This window comes from Tetrao urogallus (assembly GCF_951394365.1).
Source record: "Tetrao urogallus genome assembly, chromosome: 3".
Classification (NCBI taxonomy): domain Eukaryota; kingdom Metazoa; phylum Chordata; class Aves; order Galliformes; family Phasianidae; genus Tetrao; species Tetrao urogallus.
The window spans coordinates 19,108,570-19,128,449 of NC_136815.1; the positions used below are offsets into that span (position 1 = coordinate 19,108,570).

Genomic DNA, 19,880 nt, shown 5'->3' on the forward strand with positions numbered 1-19,880 from the left:
CTGTATTCAAACAATTTGTAGAGAGTTAGTCAGCAACATTTCAATATTCTGTTAAAATAAAAGTATGTGAAATGCAGATTTTATTAAACATTTCTCAAACAAATTGGGAGACTGTGTGCATCCAATTACTAAAACAGAAGAAATACAGAAAGAATCTCATATCAGTACTATGTGCCAAGTACAACCTAATGAAATAAGGACAAATTCACAATTTTAAACATCTTTGCTTTATTAATAATTACTTTATTAAAAAATACTGTATGCTAAATATGAATATGTGGACTAATCAATTCCTGTGATAAGTACCAATAATTGCATACCTCTCCTAAAAATTCACTTTCTTCCTCCCGAACTCGTGCTTGGTCCCAAAGAGTAATTTCTAACATTCGTTCTCTAAACTCTCTCCGGTGAACCGGAGAATAAATGAATGTCTGGTTCCACTTGGGTTCCAATGTTTTCTTTACTGTTTTTGTTCTTCTTTTATTTTTATCACTGAAGGAAAAAAAAATTAAACTGTAAAAAATGTATCATGAAGAGCAGCAAATCTTAAACCAGCAGCACACTGTATAATGTTACGGAAATACTCTAGTAATGTATGCCAGAGTTTGTTCATGATACAATGAAGTTCAGTGTATGTACTGGGGACAATTTGTAACTTGATATTAAACTCTGTAGTCAGCTGATTTCACAGTTTGCACGTCAATTCCCAGTTTAAGAAATTCCCTCAGAAAAAAGAAATTGTTTTCTATATTTGTTTTGAAAACAGTAAACATGGATTTTTCATAAATACATGTATACTTCTATGGACAGGATTCCCAAGAGTCATGGAGCAATAGTACTATGCATGTGCAGACAACACTGGACACAGCAAAAAACTGCATTTCAGATAGGTAAGCCAGCTAAGACACCAGAGGCCCTGGGAATATGTTACATAAGCTCTTCCAGCAACACTCAGAAACAGTGGTCTCAAAACAGTTTCCAAAACAATCCTTTGAGTCACCAATTTGAAGGCAAATGTCACCATGAGGCGAGCCTGACTTTTTGGAGCCTTATGCACGGCTACTGTGGGAATCCTGGGTCAGGCTCAAGGGTGTTGCTGAGAGCAATGTGTTTTCCAGAATATTTCTGCTTGCAAGAACTCGTATTTTCTGACGAAAATGAGTTTCACTAGAAAACACCCACACTCCTTTTGTTGACAATACTGAGAAGAGTTCTCAGAAAAATGCTTAATATTAAACCTGCTGATTGCTGCATATGCAGCTGTGGCATTAAAATTAATGTGAATTTTTTAATATGGCAATGAAGTACTTGCATACTTTGGAAGTATGTGCAATCGTAATGTAGTTACTATATTTATGAACAGTTACTTAGAAACTGGGTCAACAGATTAACTAAGACATAATATTTTTGGACACATTATTAAAGCAAATAATGCAATTATTGTATTACGATAAAAATTCATTTACCCTTGAAAACTGAAATAAGTTACACTGGACAAGCTTTTCGGTTCAAATCTGTTTAATCAAAGAGAATTCTGTATTTTCATCTAATTAAATGCTTCACTTATTTAAGCATATTTTACCTCTAGCACGTTTTCTTCTTTTACACAAGAAATATATTTTGCTTACTTAGCTTTTACTTCTGAGGAAAATAAAATGAATTTTCCTGCCATATGACAACTGGCTAATTGTTATATATTTGATAGAAAACACGTCATAATTTCAAAAAGTTCTGAACATTTTACATGAATAGGAAAAAGATGAAATAATTCTTGAGAAACACCAATTACTATTAAAAAAATACACCTATTTTGGTTGCAAATTTTTTTCCTGTTTTGAATGGGAAAAACCAGCGAGCTGGTCTGATCAGTCTAGAAATCTGTGAACCTATTTTTGCAGCATCTTCTTTGCTCTAGATAGGAATAACTGTCATAAGGAATATGGGTATTACAGAACACTAACAAAATGCTTTGCAAATAACAGTTTCACATGCAATGTTGTACACCTGCCTTTACTTTTCTATTTAGTATTTAACAAAATAGCCACTAAAAGTCAGTTAATATTCAGTGTCCAAAGACACGTTGTTGTTCCGTAGCATGATCTATTAAGGAACTTCAAACTGTAGTGTTTCCATAAGTGTATGACAGGTAAGCTCAGCTAATTCTTATTCAAACACTTCTTGTCTGCTCACTTTACCTTCTGTCTGGAAGAAAGTAAATTTTAACATAAGGATTCCTTGGTCTCCCATCTTCCCTTGAAGGAAGATCCTTTGCTCCCAGTATTGTCACTATTAACTGATGACCAACCTTGTCGTACCACAGTTTTATCTGTAATGAGAAAATATTAATTAGTGGACTCATTTCTAAAACAAAGTACCATATTAATTTTTAAATTAAATTTACTCTTTAGCTACTATCTATATTGGTTGCTTAAGCACAAAATATTGCGTACTAGTTTGCATTTGTAGTAAAGCAGAAAATATATTCATACTATAATAGCTTCAGAATGTACCTGGAGTTACTCATTTTTAGAACCTTGTATAACGAATACATTATTTCATACTATTTTTTTCTCATGGTATTAGGGTGAGGATTATTGTTCCTTGGCAGCATAATGCATTACTTAGTAATGTAATGTATTACTCGTATTACTGATGTACGGCATTCATATGTATACATGTCTAGGTGTTTTATGCACAATGAATGAGTGAATGTTTATGCCCTGCTGTGCTGGAAAGACCATGGGATAAGGTAAAAATAACCCCCCAAAGTTGTAAGAGAAAAACAGGTTCAGTAGAACAACTCTCTTCCCAATCAAATTCAGCAACAACAAGGCAAAAACTAACATTACTGATCTGTGGAAATCGTTATTAAACAGTCTTAGACGTTGTCTAGCAAACATTTTCACTATGTTCATTAAGCGCTGCTGTTTAGCTATTCTAGTTTGAATAATATAGCCGCGAATGTATCATTCAAGGAGAGGATACACCTACTTTACAGCACTAATTCTAACAGGGGATATGGTGCAGGTAGGGCAAAGCAAAGCTTTTCAAACAGCCAGGGAGATATTACATGGGGGTACCTCTGAGGTAGTGTTAACTGCAACTGACAGAGAAAGCTCTCTTCATGGCCAGTTTGATGGACATTTAAAGAAGTTTCCTCCCTGAATTTATGAGAATGAGAGTAATGCCTGGCTGCACAACAAAGCAGAGTACCTTTAGGCACAAATAAATTCTAGATAAGGTATACATCAATAAACCCCAGCTAAGGTAAACATCAGAGATACATGCACTTTCTGTGGAGCATTATTTCAGATACGGGATCTTCATCTGCTATACAGCTTCTCATCTTCAGCATTTCAGTGATTTAGAGAAAGGTCTTGACACAATTCTTAAGACTTCTGACCAATCAACAAGAGGCTCATTTAGCTTTCTGTTGTTCCTAATTAATGAAGTAACTGAGATGACAGTAAGACATACCAACTTATCTAATGGTGGGATTGTACCTCCTCCTACACCATCAGAGTGCAGGAATACTTATGCTGCAGCCACTGATGAGCAGTGTTTGGACTTCAGAAGAGGGTGGATAGAAATCCACTACTGTCATGTTATTGGCCCTTCTACTGACTTTGTATGTTTCTGGTACCAGCAGTAACAGGGTTTTGTAACTACTGAAGTAGAAAATAGCGTGAGAGAAATTAATAAGTTTCTAGAGACATTTCTAGATGTTGTTCTTCCATGCCTGTAAAGCAAGGGAATTTCTCTAAACTGATAATATCCGGACTACAGATCTGTTCAACAGATAACAAGTAGAAAGCTTAGCACCAACAATATGAGCGTCAACAATTTGAACTCAAAGAGAAGCTTTGTTGACCTCTGCAGTGCATGTCAAATTACGTGATCTCTGACCCTAAATAAACCATCCTCCTGAAGGGAGTCCTCATCTGCTCTCAAGCACTGGCTAGTCGTACACACCAAGGGGAGTTGCACTGAAGAAAATCTTCATCACCTGCCTTTTTCAGGAGAAAAATTAACCTTCCTTAATCAGAATCCAATGTATTTATGATCCACAAACTCAATGAAGTTAACATAATACACACCTAGATGAAAAAAAAAAAAAAAAAAAAAAGCAACTACAATTATTTACTCATATTTAAGCTAAATATTTCTTTGCTATAGTTGTTTGACTGGATTTTTGCAGGAAGACTTTGCCAAAATGATTTGGAGAATGAGACTAAGGGGAATGTTAAATCATCTAACGCTATGCCTTTGAGATGCTCTATTGTCTGTGTTTTGCCACAAGAACTCAGAATTTGCACTAACACACATCTAATAATACTCTCCTATTAATACTCTGATAAAATTTAAAAAAAATATATGCATAATAGGTATACTGTCCCAGTAATTCTTTACTGGCCAGGTCAGGAGGCAGAATTATGACCAAAAATGTTAACACTCATACAGAAAAAACACTTGTAATCCAAGAATTAATTTGGATGAAAAGATGAGAAGGAAAGAAAGCTAGAGTGCAAGAATCAATGAAGAATTCCTTGGAGGCAATGATGGGCTTGCATTCTCATGGGTTTAGAAGAAGGAAGATGAGAGCGATAAGAAACATTACAATGACTGGAAAGGTAAAATATAATGGATGTTTCTTGGTGGAACACAAGAACAACTGAATCATTGACATCAGGGACCAAAGAAGAGGGGAAAAACTGGACTGGATGAGAAAAATTGAATGAGTCAAAAAATGAGGAACAATCCAGGTCCTAACTGGCACAGAAGGCATTGCATAGTTAGATTGAGATTGAAGAAAATACGATAAGAAGTCAGGACAGGAAATTGTAAAAGAAAGTGAGAAAGAAGGAGTTTGGGTAGCATACTGAATATGAAAAATGGGTTTGGGTGTAGAACTGACCTAATTCTGTCCCATTTGCACATGCCTTATGACATAATATCCAGATGGATGGTATTTTCCTCAAAGAAGCTTTTCTTTTCTACTCATAAAAAGGTCAGTTAAGACCTTTGTAGCCAATTGCAGTCTGATTCCACCCCTCCTTCTTTCCCAGAGGCCTTGTGTGTTGGAAGGGTGTACTATTTATAAATTACATGTTCTCCACTGCCTGGGAGCTTGGGCTGAGGCTCTGGAGCCTAAACTGAAGTACTACAAAGTGTTTGAAGTCTAATGTATTACATCTGAACAGTGCTTATGTCACTGAAAAATCAGGTGCTGGTTGTGTCAGATTTTGATGATAAAGTCTCAATTCTTTATTCACAAATGCAGAAAAATCATAGCGCACATCCGATAATATCGTATGAATTTCATATAGTGAAATAAATATGGGATACCATGTGAGTAACAGGAAAGCTGGTGAGAAAATGATTTTTTTTCTTTATAGTTTTGTTAAGCAGTTTGTAGAAAAGATTCTTAACGCTACAAAGTGAAGAACATTAAATTATTCAATCCTCAGTGAGGAAGACTCACAAGAAGACTCAAAGGAATGCACAGGTACTGTGATGCTCAGCACCAATAACTTAAGCAGCTGAATAACAGAGGAGAATCTACAAATCTTCAAGTAAAAGCTTAGACTATTTAAGAAACTGTGACATGTGCAATCCTGATCTAAATGGGGGAAGGAGAAAGCCAAAACTACAGCACAGAAAATGCATCACAAAAAAAACCAAGATGGCTGATGAGCTGGAGCATGTGTGGACCAGCTGAACCCATAAGAAACATCCTGAATAGAACTTTGTCAACCTAGATAATTTAGGATTTCAGCAACTAAAACTTACTCTAGTCAGAAAGTGATTTCATCTGAAGGCTTTCTAGAGATTTTTTTCCTTAATGCTGAAGTCCTGGAACTTATAATTAGCCATACACACGCTCACATGCTGCCCTTCCCTAGGCAGATGTGCACCTAATGCTTGACTAAATTTCTGTTGTGACCTACATTCAGGCAAACAGATATCTGAACACAATAAACCCTGAAACTGTGAGATGGTCTGTCATCCATAGAGCTCAGCAGATGCTGAACTCCTGGAGATGGGCTTCCAGGTAGAAACACCTGATGTACAAAGCAGAATAAACAAGAATACTTCTGTAGACAGATGATGTAGGTACCTCTTAGGGGTAGGAAAGTGAGGGGGACAGGGTTGAGAGTCTGGTCCTAGTTTCAAGAATTCTGATTTTTATCCAATACTGATACAATGCTAGATCAGTACAGATTCTAGTTGGCAGGTCTGGAATGTGATACACTAAAATTAAGCTTCTTTCATTATAACCACATCACACACTTGTATCCGTGACCACAGAATATCTCAGCTTCACATAAGACTTCCTGCTCCAGAGAAGAAAAGGATGTTAAAGGCATTTCTCTGAGAGTCAGATTTAATTTCAGTAGCCTAAAAAGACCTTAAAACAAAGATGTACATTTTCTGGAATGAGTTTCCAAAATATAAAACATTTTATAAAAGCTGACTGTTGATGAATTCTAAGAAATAAGGATGCAGAAATCTATTACTGCTGTTTGGTCTTCTGCAAGCTCAGAAGAAGAGACAGACATCTCTCTCTGGAGAGGTGACTCACACTCTGGAGTAGCCTAAGTTTCAAACAGACTTATGGGGATGTGTCCTTTATTTGGGCTAGATCATTCTCTGCAAATACTGAGGCACCTTCTTCTTTTCTTCAACTGTCTAAGTCCAAGATCTTCCACAAGGCACCTCAAGCTAGTATAAATTTAAATCTATAAACTAATCTAACAAATTCACTTTATTAGATTTCATCCTTTTTCAGATCTTGTCTTAACTAAAAACTTTTTAATCAATGTAGTAATTAAGATCAGAGTTCTAGAAAAAAAGTAATCATGTAATTAGGATCTATAATAAATATGCATAAGGGAAATCAATTATGAAAATCTAGATAATATTATTGTCATTTCCCATATTCCTGTTTCATGCATGCTGACTGCTTGAATGCTTAACTAAATCCAATGTGGTTTTGTGTAGTCCACATAGAGGCACATGGCATCATAAGTGACAACTTCAGATTTAAAAACAGGATACATTTATACATTCTGCTCTATATTTTATTTATTTATTTATTTAGGTCTTACTTCATGAACCTCATGGACAAGAGAGACAATTTTTACCATTGGAAGTGAATGCCTGCCCTGCAGCCTGAATTTTACCACCCCAGCCAAAGTACCACTCAAAGAATGCTAGGTTTGAGAAACAGATGACAAGGCATTTTTTTTCTTGTGGTTTTCATTATAATATTTCATGTAACCTACATAGCTGCTTATTAGCATAATTCTTTGAAACTGAGATACTATTGTTTCCTTTTTTTTCCCCCCCACATTATTCTGAAATAAGAGATACACCAGCAAGATATACAACTGAAGAAAAAATGTCTCAATTTATCTTTGAAAATGCTTGAAACAATTTTATTTGGACTAAGTTTATGTAGACAAAGACATTGCTCTGGGGTGGTAAAGTCCCTGGTGTAGCTTAAGACGAGCTTCGGTTGCTTTTAAATCTACCTCTAACAAATGCTGATTACTCAAAGTTGCTAAATCTAGAACTATTCTGTTTGCTGCTGTACGTGTTGGAACAAATACAAGAAAAGACTGTTAAACAGAAGAGCTTCTGGGATCTGAGTGCAGAAAATTATGAAGGTATTTAAGTACTTTAACCTAGGTATGTCTCACATTTCTTTTTTAGTGGCTCCATTTTTTATTTCAATAAGGCCAAATAGATGCATGCATTTATCTTCATGCATTTATCTTCATACCGATGTTCTGCACTGAAACAAAAAAGATGTTTGAAATGACTGAAGTTAGAAGTAAAAATAGTAGTTAAATGGCAACTATGGGTCAAAATGAGGCTCCAAAAAATGAAAGATGCCACAGGGAAAACACATTCATGAACATATGATTCTCTACCAAGATACTGCAAAACATCATCCTGTGAGAAAATTGCTTATGTGTTAAAAGTAATCTAAAAGTTCAAGAAATAGATGTGCACGTTTTCAAGTGCTGTATAAGTAATAAAAGTTCAAGAGAAAGGTGAACGATTGGGGAAAATGAACTTGAATGTTTTTCTTTCCAGTAAAACAAGGTTAATTTTTAATTCATCCAGTGATACAAGAGACAGAGTAAATGAATTGAGTGACACAGAGACAGAAGTGCAGAGGAGGAACTTGTGCCAGGATCTGGGACGTACATCACCAGGATCAGTTTCAGACTAACAAGCAGAGAAGACAAGAGTAAGAAAAAAGATATGCATTTCCTGTCAAGAGCAATGAAACAAAGGTATAAACAGAAATGCAAGAGATGCTTACTCTTACTGAGAATTCTACAAACACAGCCATAGCACAGCCCAGAATGTAAAGTATACATTCTGACAACCACAAACAACAGTTCAGAGCTCAGTGTAAGCTAATTTCTTATGCCAAAAAGAAACCAGAGTTCTGCACTACCACTGGACTGCTTCTAACACCTAAGTCAGCTTGTTTAAAGTTCATCTCTGTAACCTGCATTATGGAAATATATTAGATTAAACCATCTCAAGCTACTATCGACATTCCCTACAAGAAGCAGGCAGGTAGGGGATTTTGTTTCAACCTAGTCTTAAAGATGCTGCCATGAGGAACATTTCTCATAGATGCATACAATGGCTTCAGTTGGAAGGACTTCAAAACTAATTTCAACCCCTAGACTTGTGCAGGGCTGCCTCCCACCAGATCAGACTGCCCAGGGCTCCATCCAGCCTGGCCTTGAACATTTCCAGGGATGGGGCACCCACAGCTCCTCAAGGCAGCCCATGGCAAGGTCTCACCTCCCTGTGATTGAAGAATTTCTTCCTAACATCAAACCTGAATCTCCCCTCTTTTAATTTAAAGCTATTCCCCCTTCTGCTATCGCTGCTTTCGGCTTGGACAACTACTGAGATCTGTAAACAAACTTTTAGAGGCTCCCAGCGTACAGAAACAGAACTGGAGCTAAAGATGGTTCCTATCTACAACAGCAGAAGCAATTTCTTTTCCTGGGTATTGCCAATCAAGCACTGAGCTTGTTTTATTTTCTTAAATTACTACCATAATCATTTGAACAAAGTATATTTTCCATTAGAGAACAGTAGAATTTAAGTAGAACAGACAATTTTATGTCTATTTCTTTATATAATGTGACTTAAATACAAGACTACTACAAGTAATTTATACATTATACTATTACAAGCAACTTGCAGGTTTCAAGCATTTGTTTCCTTTTTAAATTGAACAGCTATCTATCATATTATTTCTTAATTTATTTTGAACATTTATAAAAAGAAAACAGATATTAAATGTCTACTTGTGTCATATACAATATTTACCTCTATTTCTGACTGGATTTGTACCCTCTTTGATTTCATTACCACAAGCAGAAGCCAACTTCCTTAGTGACGCGCAGGGTTGTTTTAAATTTTTAATAGAAAGCATACTTACTATGTCAGTAGCTCACACTAACATTTATTTAAAACAGTATTGTTGAGATATTATTTTTAATCTCTTTTTATAGAATTTTTATTCTGAATTTCTATTTAAGGACTACTTTAGGACAATAAAATAATGTGAAAAAATGTGCTTTATTAAATCTGATTCATAACCAAATCACTTCCTGCAGTTTTACTTAGAATTCTTTTAGAAATTTATATGAACCTTTTCCCGTTTCAATATGAGATTTAATTATTTCATTCTCAGCGTTTAGATTCCCTCCTTTCCATCTCTCCTTGAGCAACTGAGCAAACATAAGGAACATTTATATAGCTCCCACACAAAAGATTAACAACTCCACAATGGTATTTTGTAAGAAAAGCAGATAATATTCTACATACAAGAAAGTGACAAACATGCAGCAAAGCAAGATAAGCACTGCTAAATATTAGTAAAACCTACTTTTACATTAATCTACAGTACCTTAGAAGTTTCCTAATGAAAATAGGCAAACAACTTGTACCTACATAAAATACCAAAGCTAAAGAATTCAGTAACACAAATTGAGAGTTCATTTTTTAGTTAAATTCAGTTTGGGTTATTTTGATGCCTTTTTAAAATGCAAGGACGAGGTTTTATATGCAAAAATTTTGCCTGTTTAAACAAGGTACAAATTTATTTGCCTGTCTTCCACTCAAGGCGCTACTATTACTTGGAAAATGCAAAAAAGGATGTGTTAAGTAATGATAATGAATGATTTAAAGAGACATCAATCTTTATAGAATGACCTCAAACATGAACAGCATAGAATTATTTACTGCATAAACAGTACACACTTTTTTGTATGTGGGATACATAGCCATCAGGATTGTTGAAACCTGTATGAGTTAAGTAGTGCATAAACAGCAAAACAAAAACTAGCTGTCTCTTTAAATTGTAATTTAGTATTTAAACCCCATGCAGAACTTTACAAGCTGCTCACAAAAATGGCATGAAACTTGTTAATATGGCTTAAAGCAACACACTAATAATATGGGAAAACGGACTAGAATGTAACGTTTTCCTACTATGCATTTTCCATAACAAACAAAAGAAAAAACCACAACTTTAGTTTCTGTCAGGCAGACGAAGTCTTTACCTGAACCCTAGGAACAAAAGGCGTTGTTCTTCTACTAAGGCTTTGGCTCTGGTAAGCAAAATTAAAGAAAAAGCAATAAAACAAAACCAAAAAGGACAACACGCTGGAAACTAAAAGACCAAAAGTAAAAACAAAGACACACAACTATTACTTTAAACACAGCTTTACACCAAGGATGTATTTATCTAAACCAAAGTATTTTAGAGCAATGCATAAATGAAATCTGTAAATCTATTACCAAATTATATAAATCTCCTGAGACTCAAATTCTGACCTTAGGGAAGTCAGCAGGAATTCTGTCACTGATTTCCCAGGAACAAGGATTTCACTTTACAGGTCTACAGGTAACATTTACAACAGATTCAGAAATAACATCAACAAATGTAGCAGATAAGCAAAGTGTGATTTGAAAGTCGCATGGGAAATATAAGTTGAGTTTGACCATCTATTTCACAAAGACTGTAGATGCATATTTGGAGACAGAAACAAGCACAGCGTACACACTGACAGCTTTGGTTACTTTCTAGAGTAAAGTAAGTAAAAGGCTTTCCTTCCTTTCCAGCTTCAAGGGGCAATTCATTAAAAAAGCCCTAATACTTAAAAAATGATTGAAAGAAAGTGTTGTCTTGTATCATCATTACAGTGCAGAAGGTGCAATCAGTGTATTTCAATTCTCCAGCAATCATGACTGAAATAGCATACAGTATATACAGAAGATCCAAATATGAAATGAGATCTAGAACATAAAATAAACTTAGCTGCACAGCACTCATAGACTCATTTATAACCACTGTATATGAATGCAACGCTTCAGACCACATGTAATTTGGTGGATCCCAGTGGCTACACCAAGACCACATCAGTACAGGTAATACTCCCAAGTTCCTAGCCTCATTACATACTCCAAGCACTCCATCTTTGGCTTAAAGCTAATGGAGTGGCACAGAAAGGGCACTGAGAGTGGGGACTGATCAGGAACGAGAGCATGCCAGTACCTCAGACCTGGGTGAATGGGTCAAAAAGGAACATGGGGGTCAATCACAACAATCCAACAGTGCTGTATCTCTTTTCCTCTCTGCTTGGTTTTCCTGAGATAATTTATTTCAAAGTTGCAGAAAGAAGCTATTGCTCAATATTCACTTCAACAATGTCTGTATTGAGAGTATGGAGTTAGGCAGTGATGATCATTCTGCTAGTCTCCCTGCTTACTTGGCAAACACAGATGCTGGAGAAAACTGTTCCACAAAATGTGTGAAGTAATCTGTTCTCACATCAAAGCAGGAGTATATTTAAGACAATCTGACAGTCTGAACCATAGTTTTGTCTGATGTGCCCCTGTGCTCACTGAGGTGAAGCAGCTGCACGTTGCTCCACTGCACAGGCAGTACTGCACTCACAAAGTAAGGCAGCCAGAATCCAATCTAGTCACGCAAAATGAAAGCAGATCTTCAGCTTGCTTCTGCTCCGTATTTTACGCATATTCCAGAATATCACAGTCCTAAAAGGGTCAGAATGTATCCCGCCATCCACCAAGGACCCTAACTGGCCATATTCTGTCTTGGAAATTGTGGGCTATGAGCACATTGTGTGCACTACCTAGCACTTTGCAGACTTGACTTTATGAGACCAACAGCAATTTACTGGCCTTGACACAGAAGGAGGTGAAGCAAAAGAGGAAAAAGAAAAGGGGAAAGAGGGACATTTCTCATACTTGACCTCAGCCCCACAATACAATGACATATTATGTCCTTCAAACACACAGTATCTGCATTTTTTTATGCTACAGATAATTCAAATAATTCATATACTTGCATTTTTATTAATTTATAAATATTATAAATATTATAAATAATGCATGGAAAATCTATTGAAACAGTTCTGTGATTCAACTGTATGAGGAAATAGTTTAGTTTTAGAAATAATATCACTTTCCAGCCAGAATTTCTACCAGTACAAAATGAAATGTCATTATATATGTATATGCATTTACAGGTTCTTATAGCCATGTTGTCAGTCTCTAAGCCTAGCTATCACCAAATCATTCCAAGTTACGCTTTTCATGCACACTGATAGTAGACAGAATGCAGTAATGAAGCAATGAGAACCACCACACAAATAATACTGACTTTTTCAAAATGACATTAAAGGAAAAATCAGTGAAAAAATAAAGAAACAGGAGTCAAATGAAGCAAATAATAATTAAATAATATGTGCAGAGAAAAGTCAAGATATATCCCCGAAAGAATAACATGGATTAAAATACCACAATAAACTGCAGAAAGCACAGATAACAAAATATTCATGTACCCTGGTAAATTTTAGCACCCAATAGTTTACTGTAGCTGCATAGAATTTGTTTCAAAAATACATGTTTTGGGTAAAATAATTAATAAAAGAAGAAAGAATTTCTAGTTATGTGGGATAGTTTTCTTTGTGGGAAATCATATTAGCCTGCTCTGGACAGTTACTGCAGCCAGAACAGAAGAAAACACGTACATAGAGAAATGTCAATAAATAGACATAGAAAACTGATCTGGTAGAGAAAGGTATCCCTGAGTAGTAGAGGCATCATGGCAACCGGCTGAACAACTACTGCAGCATAGATCAGAACACATGAGATTCAGACTGGCAGACACTAGAACCAATTTTTGTTCATTCTAACATAGCTCCTAGGGTTGTCTTATTTTTTTATTAGGAGTTAAATGCACAAACATAGAAACTTAACTTTTGATTTAAACATTTACCTTAATATTTACCTAAAATGTTGTAATTCTGAAACCTTTAAGTAATAAAACTGCTTAATCACCTCAAAGGTGTTTTTGACTTCTCCATCTCTTCAAAAGACCTGTCAGTGAAGACTGCAGATTGTATACTGAATCATAAATGTCTTGGCCAATGAATACAAACAGATAAGAATTCAGTTGGCTTTTTGCATACCAGGACTTTCAGACCAAATCAAAACTCTGTTCAACACTATCTATCTATGCAGATAATATACAAAATCTTACAAAACGTCAGTCAAATCTTACAAAACAGTTGTGCCAAAATATGCATCTAAGCACAGAGACATTTTATTTTGATCTTGCTACATATGAAATAGTATTAAAAGGTTTGGCATTGGAGACAGGCTGAAATGTAGATAGGGAAAACTGAAATATCAGTAGAAAAACTAACCCTACCACTGCATTAGCATTATGCTTCCTACTACATTTTGGACAGAGTAAATTCCAAAACACTGATCATTAAAAAGAAAAAGAAAAAAAAAGAAAAAGGAAAAACAAAACCTTGAGATCTACCATAGTGCCTGAAAAAGGATGCATATATCCAAGTTTCTACTCAAACTCTTCAGGCTTCCAATGTCTGTTAAGTATCTCCCTCCACTTCTGCCCACAACTCTTATTTCACACAGCTCCCCTAACAGCAGCCCATCGGAATGACATGGTAACGTCCAAAAGCACAGAGCACATTCCCCAGATCTCAACCATCCTTCCCCCAGATTCATCCCAGCTGTCTGCATTCAGCCACTATCTCTCAGAATGTCAGCTGATCCTCCATCTCCACTAAAAACAGCATCCTGCCCCATCTATCACAAGGATCCTGTACTTATTCTCCTGTCTCAGCACTCACCATAAAAAGCACATTTCCAATTACATTAGGAATGCAGCACTTTTTGTCTTTTGCATCTACCCAGCTATTTAAAATGAGGAACATTCTTGTCAGAAAAGAATGACTGGAAATGTGAGCAACCAAACGATTGAAGCTCTTTCATTTTGCAGGGTTCAAAGCAAAATATTTTTTGAAACTTGGGGAGCTAAGTTCTTATAAGAATTCAGTTTTTCCCTTTGCTAAGGGTACAAAATTAAAAATTGTGCAGTTTATCCTGATTTTTCAATACATCTCCTACAAAATTTCGGGGGTTTTTTCCTCTAACTTTCCCAAAGTTTGGAAACTATTTAAAGGTATAAAATGAGAAAGTAAAAATTCAAAAAGTGATAGAAAAATTACTTATCATGCAGTTTTCAAAACACTTTAAACTCCTAATCTGAAATGTCAAAAATTGTAACTTTCAAAACTAACTTGAATATCGGTTTTCCGAATTTACCATTTTGAAAGAAACAGTTCTTATAGAATACTTCTGTTCCCTTAAATTTATCTTTTTCTAAAAATAAATTTTAGTCTGCACCCCATTCATTCTAGGGGAAATTCCTGTCATGTGCCTCACTGCAATCTCTATACACCATCTTCAGACACTGTGAGAGCCACCCTTCCTCATAAAGCAAAACGTTTAGCACCAGTCCCCAAAAAGTAGTTGGAGCTCGGTCGTGCCCTTAACATGCCACCAAAACACATAGATATTGCCAACATTTCTTTAGCTGGTGAGCTATGATATGTAACCGAATTTTCAAACCGCCTTCTTTAAATACCTACATGGAGACAGTGGGAATTTACTTTAGAGTTACTGAGCATTTCTGACCTCAGAGGTAACCAGCTGGAGCTGTGTGTTCTCAGAAAGCAGCTGCTTTTTGAGGGAAATGAAGAAATTTTGTAGTAGGGCATCTTATATAATCACATGAAGTATGTAAGGCAGTTACAAGGAGGACAAATGTAGGAAAGATCTTTTAAACATTTCCTAGCATTATTTGGTTTCTTAATATGAAAACAAGTGCTATAAACTTATTAATAAAAGCAATAATATATTGAAACAAACAAAGAAACAAAAAAATTGATTGATGCCTTCATGGCTTAAATGCTGAATTTACATGCCATTTAGAAAATGTAAAACAAAGTTAATTCTGTTCTTATCAGTAAGTTAGAATACATCTCCAAATCTCATTTCAAGATGCAAGATCCTATCTAACAAGAAAAGTAAAAGACTTAGTAACTTTGCTAAAAAATCCTAATAGTAAACTCTTGAGAATTTTCTTTCTAAAACTGAGAAAGTCAATTCTGACTGGTTGGATCACGGCGTCTGTGCATTGGATATCTGAGCAGCTAACACTATATCTTGAATTTCAGGCTAGGAGCTAGCAGCCAAAACTTATTGACAGTGTAATCTTTTATGAAATTTAGCTGAAAGAGATTTCTTTCCCACCATTTCAAGTATCCGCAATTTTTCTGTCATGTAAAACTCTACTACTTTTAGAAACCTGATTGATAGTTCACATTTGTGTTCCATTCTCATTGTATTTTGTGCAGCTATAGTATTCTGCACTCTGCCAATCAAGATTTACATTTTTCAATTTATCCAAAGGACTGAGTCTCTCAAAGCAGTTAAGAATAAAAGAGAAAATTAAAAATTATACATTGTAGATGGCTGGTCTGATGAGGAAAACAAATAATGTCTCATGCATTGCAACATGGCTGCTGAACAGACAGAAAAATGTTTCTTCCTGTTCTCCATCGATACCACAAACCACTTGTAGGAGACTACAAACAGTCTGCTTAGATTTTATGCATATTTTTATAGCCCACATATTATCTTAACATAAACAACTTAGAAGAAACATAAATGTGACATTTTCAAACATATTTAACATCAGTTTTGCACTGCTTCCATTCTGCTTTCCTCTCATTTTCAAACTGTACCAGGCACTTCTGAAAAATCACACTTTGGAGTTGTAAATGCCACAGAAACGTGTACAAAACCTATGTCCTTCAGTTTCATACAAAAGAATTTACTCTTTTAAGGAAAGAATTCATGTAATGAATCTTTTTCTCAGTGAGAGTGAAGAACAAAAGTGAGTAACTTTGGTACAAATAAAATACAGTTTACAGTAATAAACAATCATGTGATATCTGGAGATAAATATGAAAACTAATGCATAGGAAATAAGCAATATTAATATCTAAGGACGCTGGTGATAAAATCTACAGTGCTAGAGTTGACGTACATACACTCAATAACACAAACACAACTGAGGCTAAGAACTGGTCTTTCTGAAAAACTAACACTACCGATCTAGCTGATAAGACAAACATGCACATCTTTCTCTAATTCAACATAATTTTTTTTAACAGATTTTCCAAAATCTAATAAAACAGGATGTTCCTTATGAAATGACAGCCCTGTCTGTACTGAGATATACAGTTTAACTGTTTTAACAAGGAATTTATTCTACAGATAGCTCAGACTCTGTAGTCAGAATTGTGTATGCTGCAAAAAGTACATTAATATTAATTAAATGTTTACATACTGAAAGTTGTCCAGACAAGAACTGTGGAACGTCCCTTAACATGCCAGGACTCATAGGAGAAGTCACTGAAATAGAAGGTCGGTCCATTTTCTGAGATTCAAAGGAACTAGAACCTGCAATTATAAATAAGTATATTTTTAAATGCTAGCAGTTATACATTTTTCATTATATCCTTTAAATAAAAAGGATAAAAATTTAACCACATGTACAACAAAGCTTATTGTATCACTTCTTTATCTATATAAAAAGACCAAACAATGACAATCTTCTAATGCTCAGATGCAATTAAAAGCTTTTAGGTTTATCATAACAGCAATAGAGAACCACTAATAGTTCATTCAAGTATTTGCCATGCTGATCGTGTCATTAGGTTGAAGGCCGAAAATTCTTTGTTACTTCACTGTGGTCAAAGGAAATCAGCTTTTGAAGAGCGCTTACTATCTCATACTCTAATCACACTAATTATCAATATTTTTTTTTTTTAATTAACAGGATATATATAATATATCTTGTGCATTTTGTTTCAAATCTACAGGGTCTCAGAGGACAACTTTTGACACATTAAAAGTTAAGAAAAATTTAATGGAAAGTTACTGAAGTGGTTTCTCACGTTATTATGTCCAAGTTTATTCCACTATATTTATTCACAGCTGCCATTTTAAAAGAATTTCAAAACAATGACAAGAAAATAACTCCAGGCTTAAACTCATCCTAGCAGATCGGCACCAAAGAACAAGTTATTTTTCCCACATAAAATAATGGTTCAGCCAATTTAAAGAGTGCTGAATGATCCTAATAAAGTATATGTATTCTGGTTTTAAATTAGATACCACTCAGGTTCTAAATAATGAACAGTTCACCCCAATTTTTAGTTCACAAGCTGCATAACAACAAAATAAGAAATTGAAAACAGCAATTAATGTTTTTGTATACTAATTTATCATTGTGCTTTCCTTTTCAATAAAAAATAGCCTGAGCTTATAATCAAATGCCAAGCCTAAATCAGCATAGCCAGACTTGTGATAGTTTATTATTTAACAAAGGCAGATAGATCACACAGGAAAATGATACTGAGCCAAAGAGACAAGAGCTATACTGACTGAAGATGACATTTTTCAATTTATTTGTGCTTACATGAAAGAGGATTTTTCTACCTCACAATTGAAACTTACTGGACTCCAGCTGTGCATGTGTGCTGTCAGGTATTCTGGGAATATCCCTGAAAACAAGAAAAAGAAAACAGGCTGATCCTTCATCTAACAATCATATTTACGTTTCAGTTAAAATATAACACTTCACAGGTCATCACCAAATGCCTCAGGAAAATCATATGACCTCCTTAACTGCCTGCAGCCACTGGGAAGATCAATCCTTTGTCCAGTATAGATAAGTTCATTGGAAAATTAAGACTACAGAACATGTGGTTTAGTGAATACAGGAGGAAAGGTGCACAGTCACAAATAAAATAAATGATTAAACAGAAACAAACAAACAAACAAACAGAATATAACAATCTCAGAGTTTTCTGTAGACAAAAGCCAGAAGCGACACTGTCACAGAAATACCTCATCAGATTACCTCAGTCCCACAGGACATATTCATCCTATGAGGGCCATAATTCCTATATGCTGTTAAAAGCGTTTTGGAGACATTTGAGCAACATAAAGCAGGGAGTCATATCAAGAACTGTGTTTAATATCACAGAGTGCATTTCAGTAGACCTTTTTTTTTAAAGGGTGCGTGGGGTTCACATGGCAAGGCAAAGGCAGCGGTGGGGCTGCAGTGGTGGCCTCTGAGGGGCTGGGACTGTCCCATACAGGCTACACATGGCTCCAGATGGCCCTGAAATAGACCCACCTCCGAGCACAGCTGTGGCCATCAGCCAGCATGGCGGTACTTCTGTTGGAACATTTTAATAAAAAACTAAAAAATGCTGCACAGCAGCTGTGAGAGAGGGGAGTGAGAATGGTGAGAGAACAGCCCTGCAGGCACCAGGTCAGAGGAGGAGGAGGGCAGGAGGTGCTCCAAGCAGAGCTCAGCTCCCTGCAGCCCAGGAGAGGCCCAGGCCATCTCCCAGCAGCCCATGGACACCGTGCAGTGCAGATCTCCACCTACAGCCATGGAGGAGCCAGAGGTGGGAAGGGAGGGCTGTGTGAGCTTGCACCCTTGGGGACCTGTGTGGGGAAGCAAGAGAGCTGCTTGGCAGGGGACTGGCAGCCAGCTGAGGTCAACACCACAGAGGTATACATACGAAAACGAAGGGAAAGCTACAAGTGTTTCCAGTGATACCTACTGTCTCCCACAATTAAAAGAATCTGTACTATGCAGACATAAAATTTATCTTGTGAGCTTTCAGAAGGTGCTTTTCAAACATTTTTCAAAACTCATTACAAAAATAGGTGCACTAAACAGATTTAAGTCTCTTTCTAACTGAATTGATGTGTAGTAGCCAGTACACTGTGTGAACAAAAGGCATCCAAAAGGTGCAATTGCCCACAAAAGAAAAAATCACTCTCTGTTGTTACTAAGAAAAACATGTAAGAAACTTCTGAAGGCTACTGAAAAAGTACATATTTAAGCTTGCAAATCTGATGTTTGTAGAATACCAAATTATTGATATTTGTAGACTATCAAGGAAAGCAATACCTGCCCAACACTTCACAGTTATTATACAGCAGAATTAATCTAAAACATACAGATCCCAGTATTTCACAGTAGTGTGAATAGTATTTCTTACAGTGAATTCTCACTGATATAACCATAAGAGAAGGAGAAGCAGCTTTTGGCATCTCTCCACGTTTTAAGATATGTTCTGTCGCAAACAGCTTATATAGAATAATTACTAAAATGCAAAGCAAAATTTCCATATTCAGAAGTTGCAACTGTGAAAATAAGATGCATTTTAAAATAAATATTTCTGAGAATTAGAAAGCAGAAAAAAATTCTTGCATATATAACATATATATGTTTACAGTTCACATAGATTAACAACAATGCCATCCATTTAGAGTTTTTGGAGAAGACTCTTTTACATCTACTGCAAAAAGAGAGCGGGAACCAAGTGTGTAACTTTTTTTTA

The 19,880-nt window shown here is 35.7% G+C and overlaps 1 protein-coding gene across 21 annotated transcripts in view; it reads right to left on the reverse strand.

Moving 5' to 3' along the window:
* RIMS2 (regulating synaptic membrane exocytosis 2) overlaps positions 1-19,880 on the reverse strand; it is a gene marked incomplete at both ends in the record, with an annotated part of 434,834 nt that overhangs the window by 174,623 nt on the left and 240,331 nt on the right. For 15 of the 21 annotated variants that reach the window (XM_079533467.1, XM_079533463.1, XM_079533449.1 and 12 more), the window contains 4 exons: positions 321-492; positions 2,196-2,326; positions 16,802-16,914; positions 17,974-18,020. In XM_079533467.1, the coding sequence (XP_079389593.1) occupies positions 321-492; positions 2,196-2,326; positions 16,802-16,914; positions 17,974-18,020 (463 nt within the window). Of the gene's footprint in view, positions 1-320; positions 493-2,195; positions 2,327-10,607; positions 10,656-16,801; positions 16,915-17,973; positions 18,021-19,880 lie in introns of all 21 variants that reach the window. The other 6 variants (XM_079533461.1, XM_079533465.1, XM_079533458.1 and 3 more) reach the window with 1 other exon arrangement.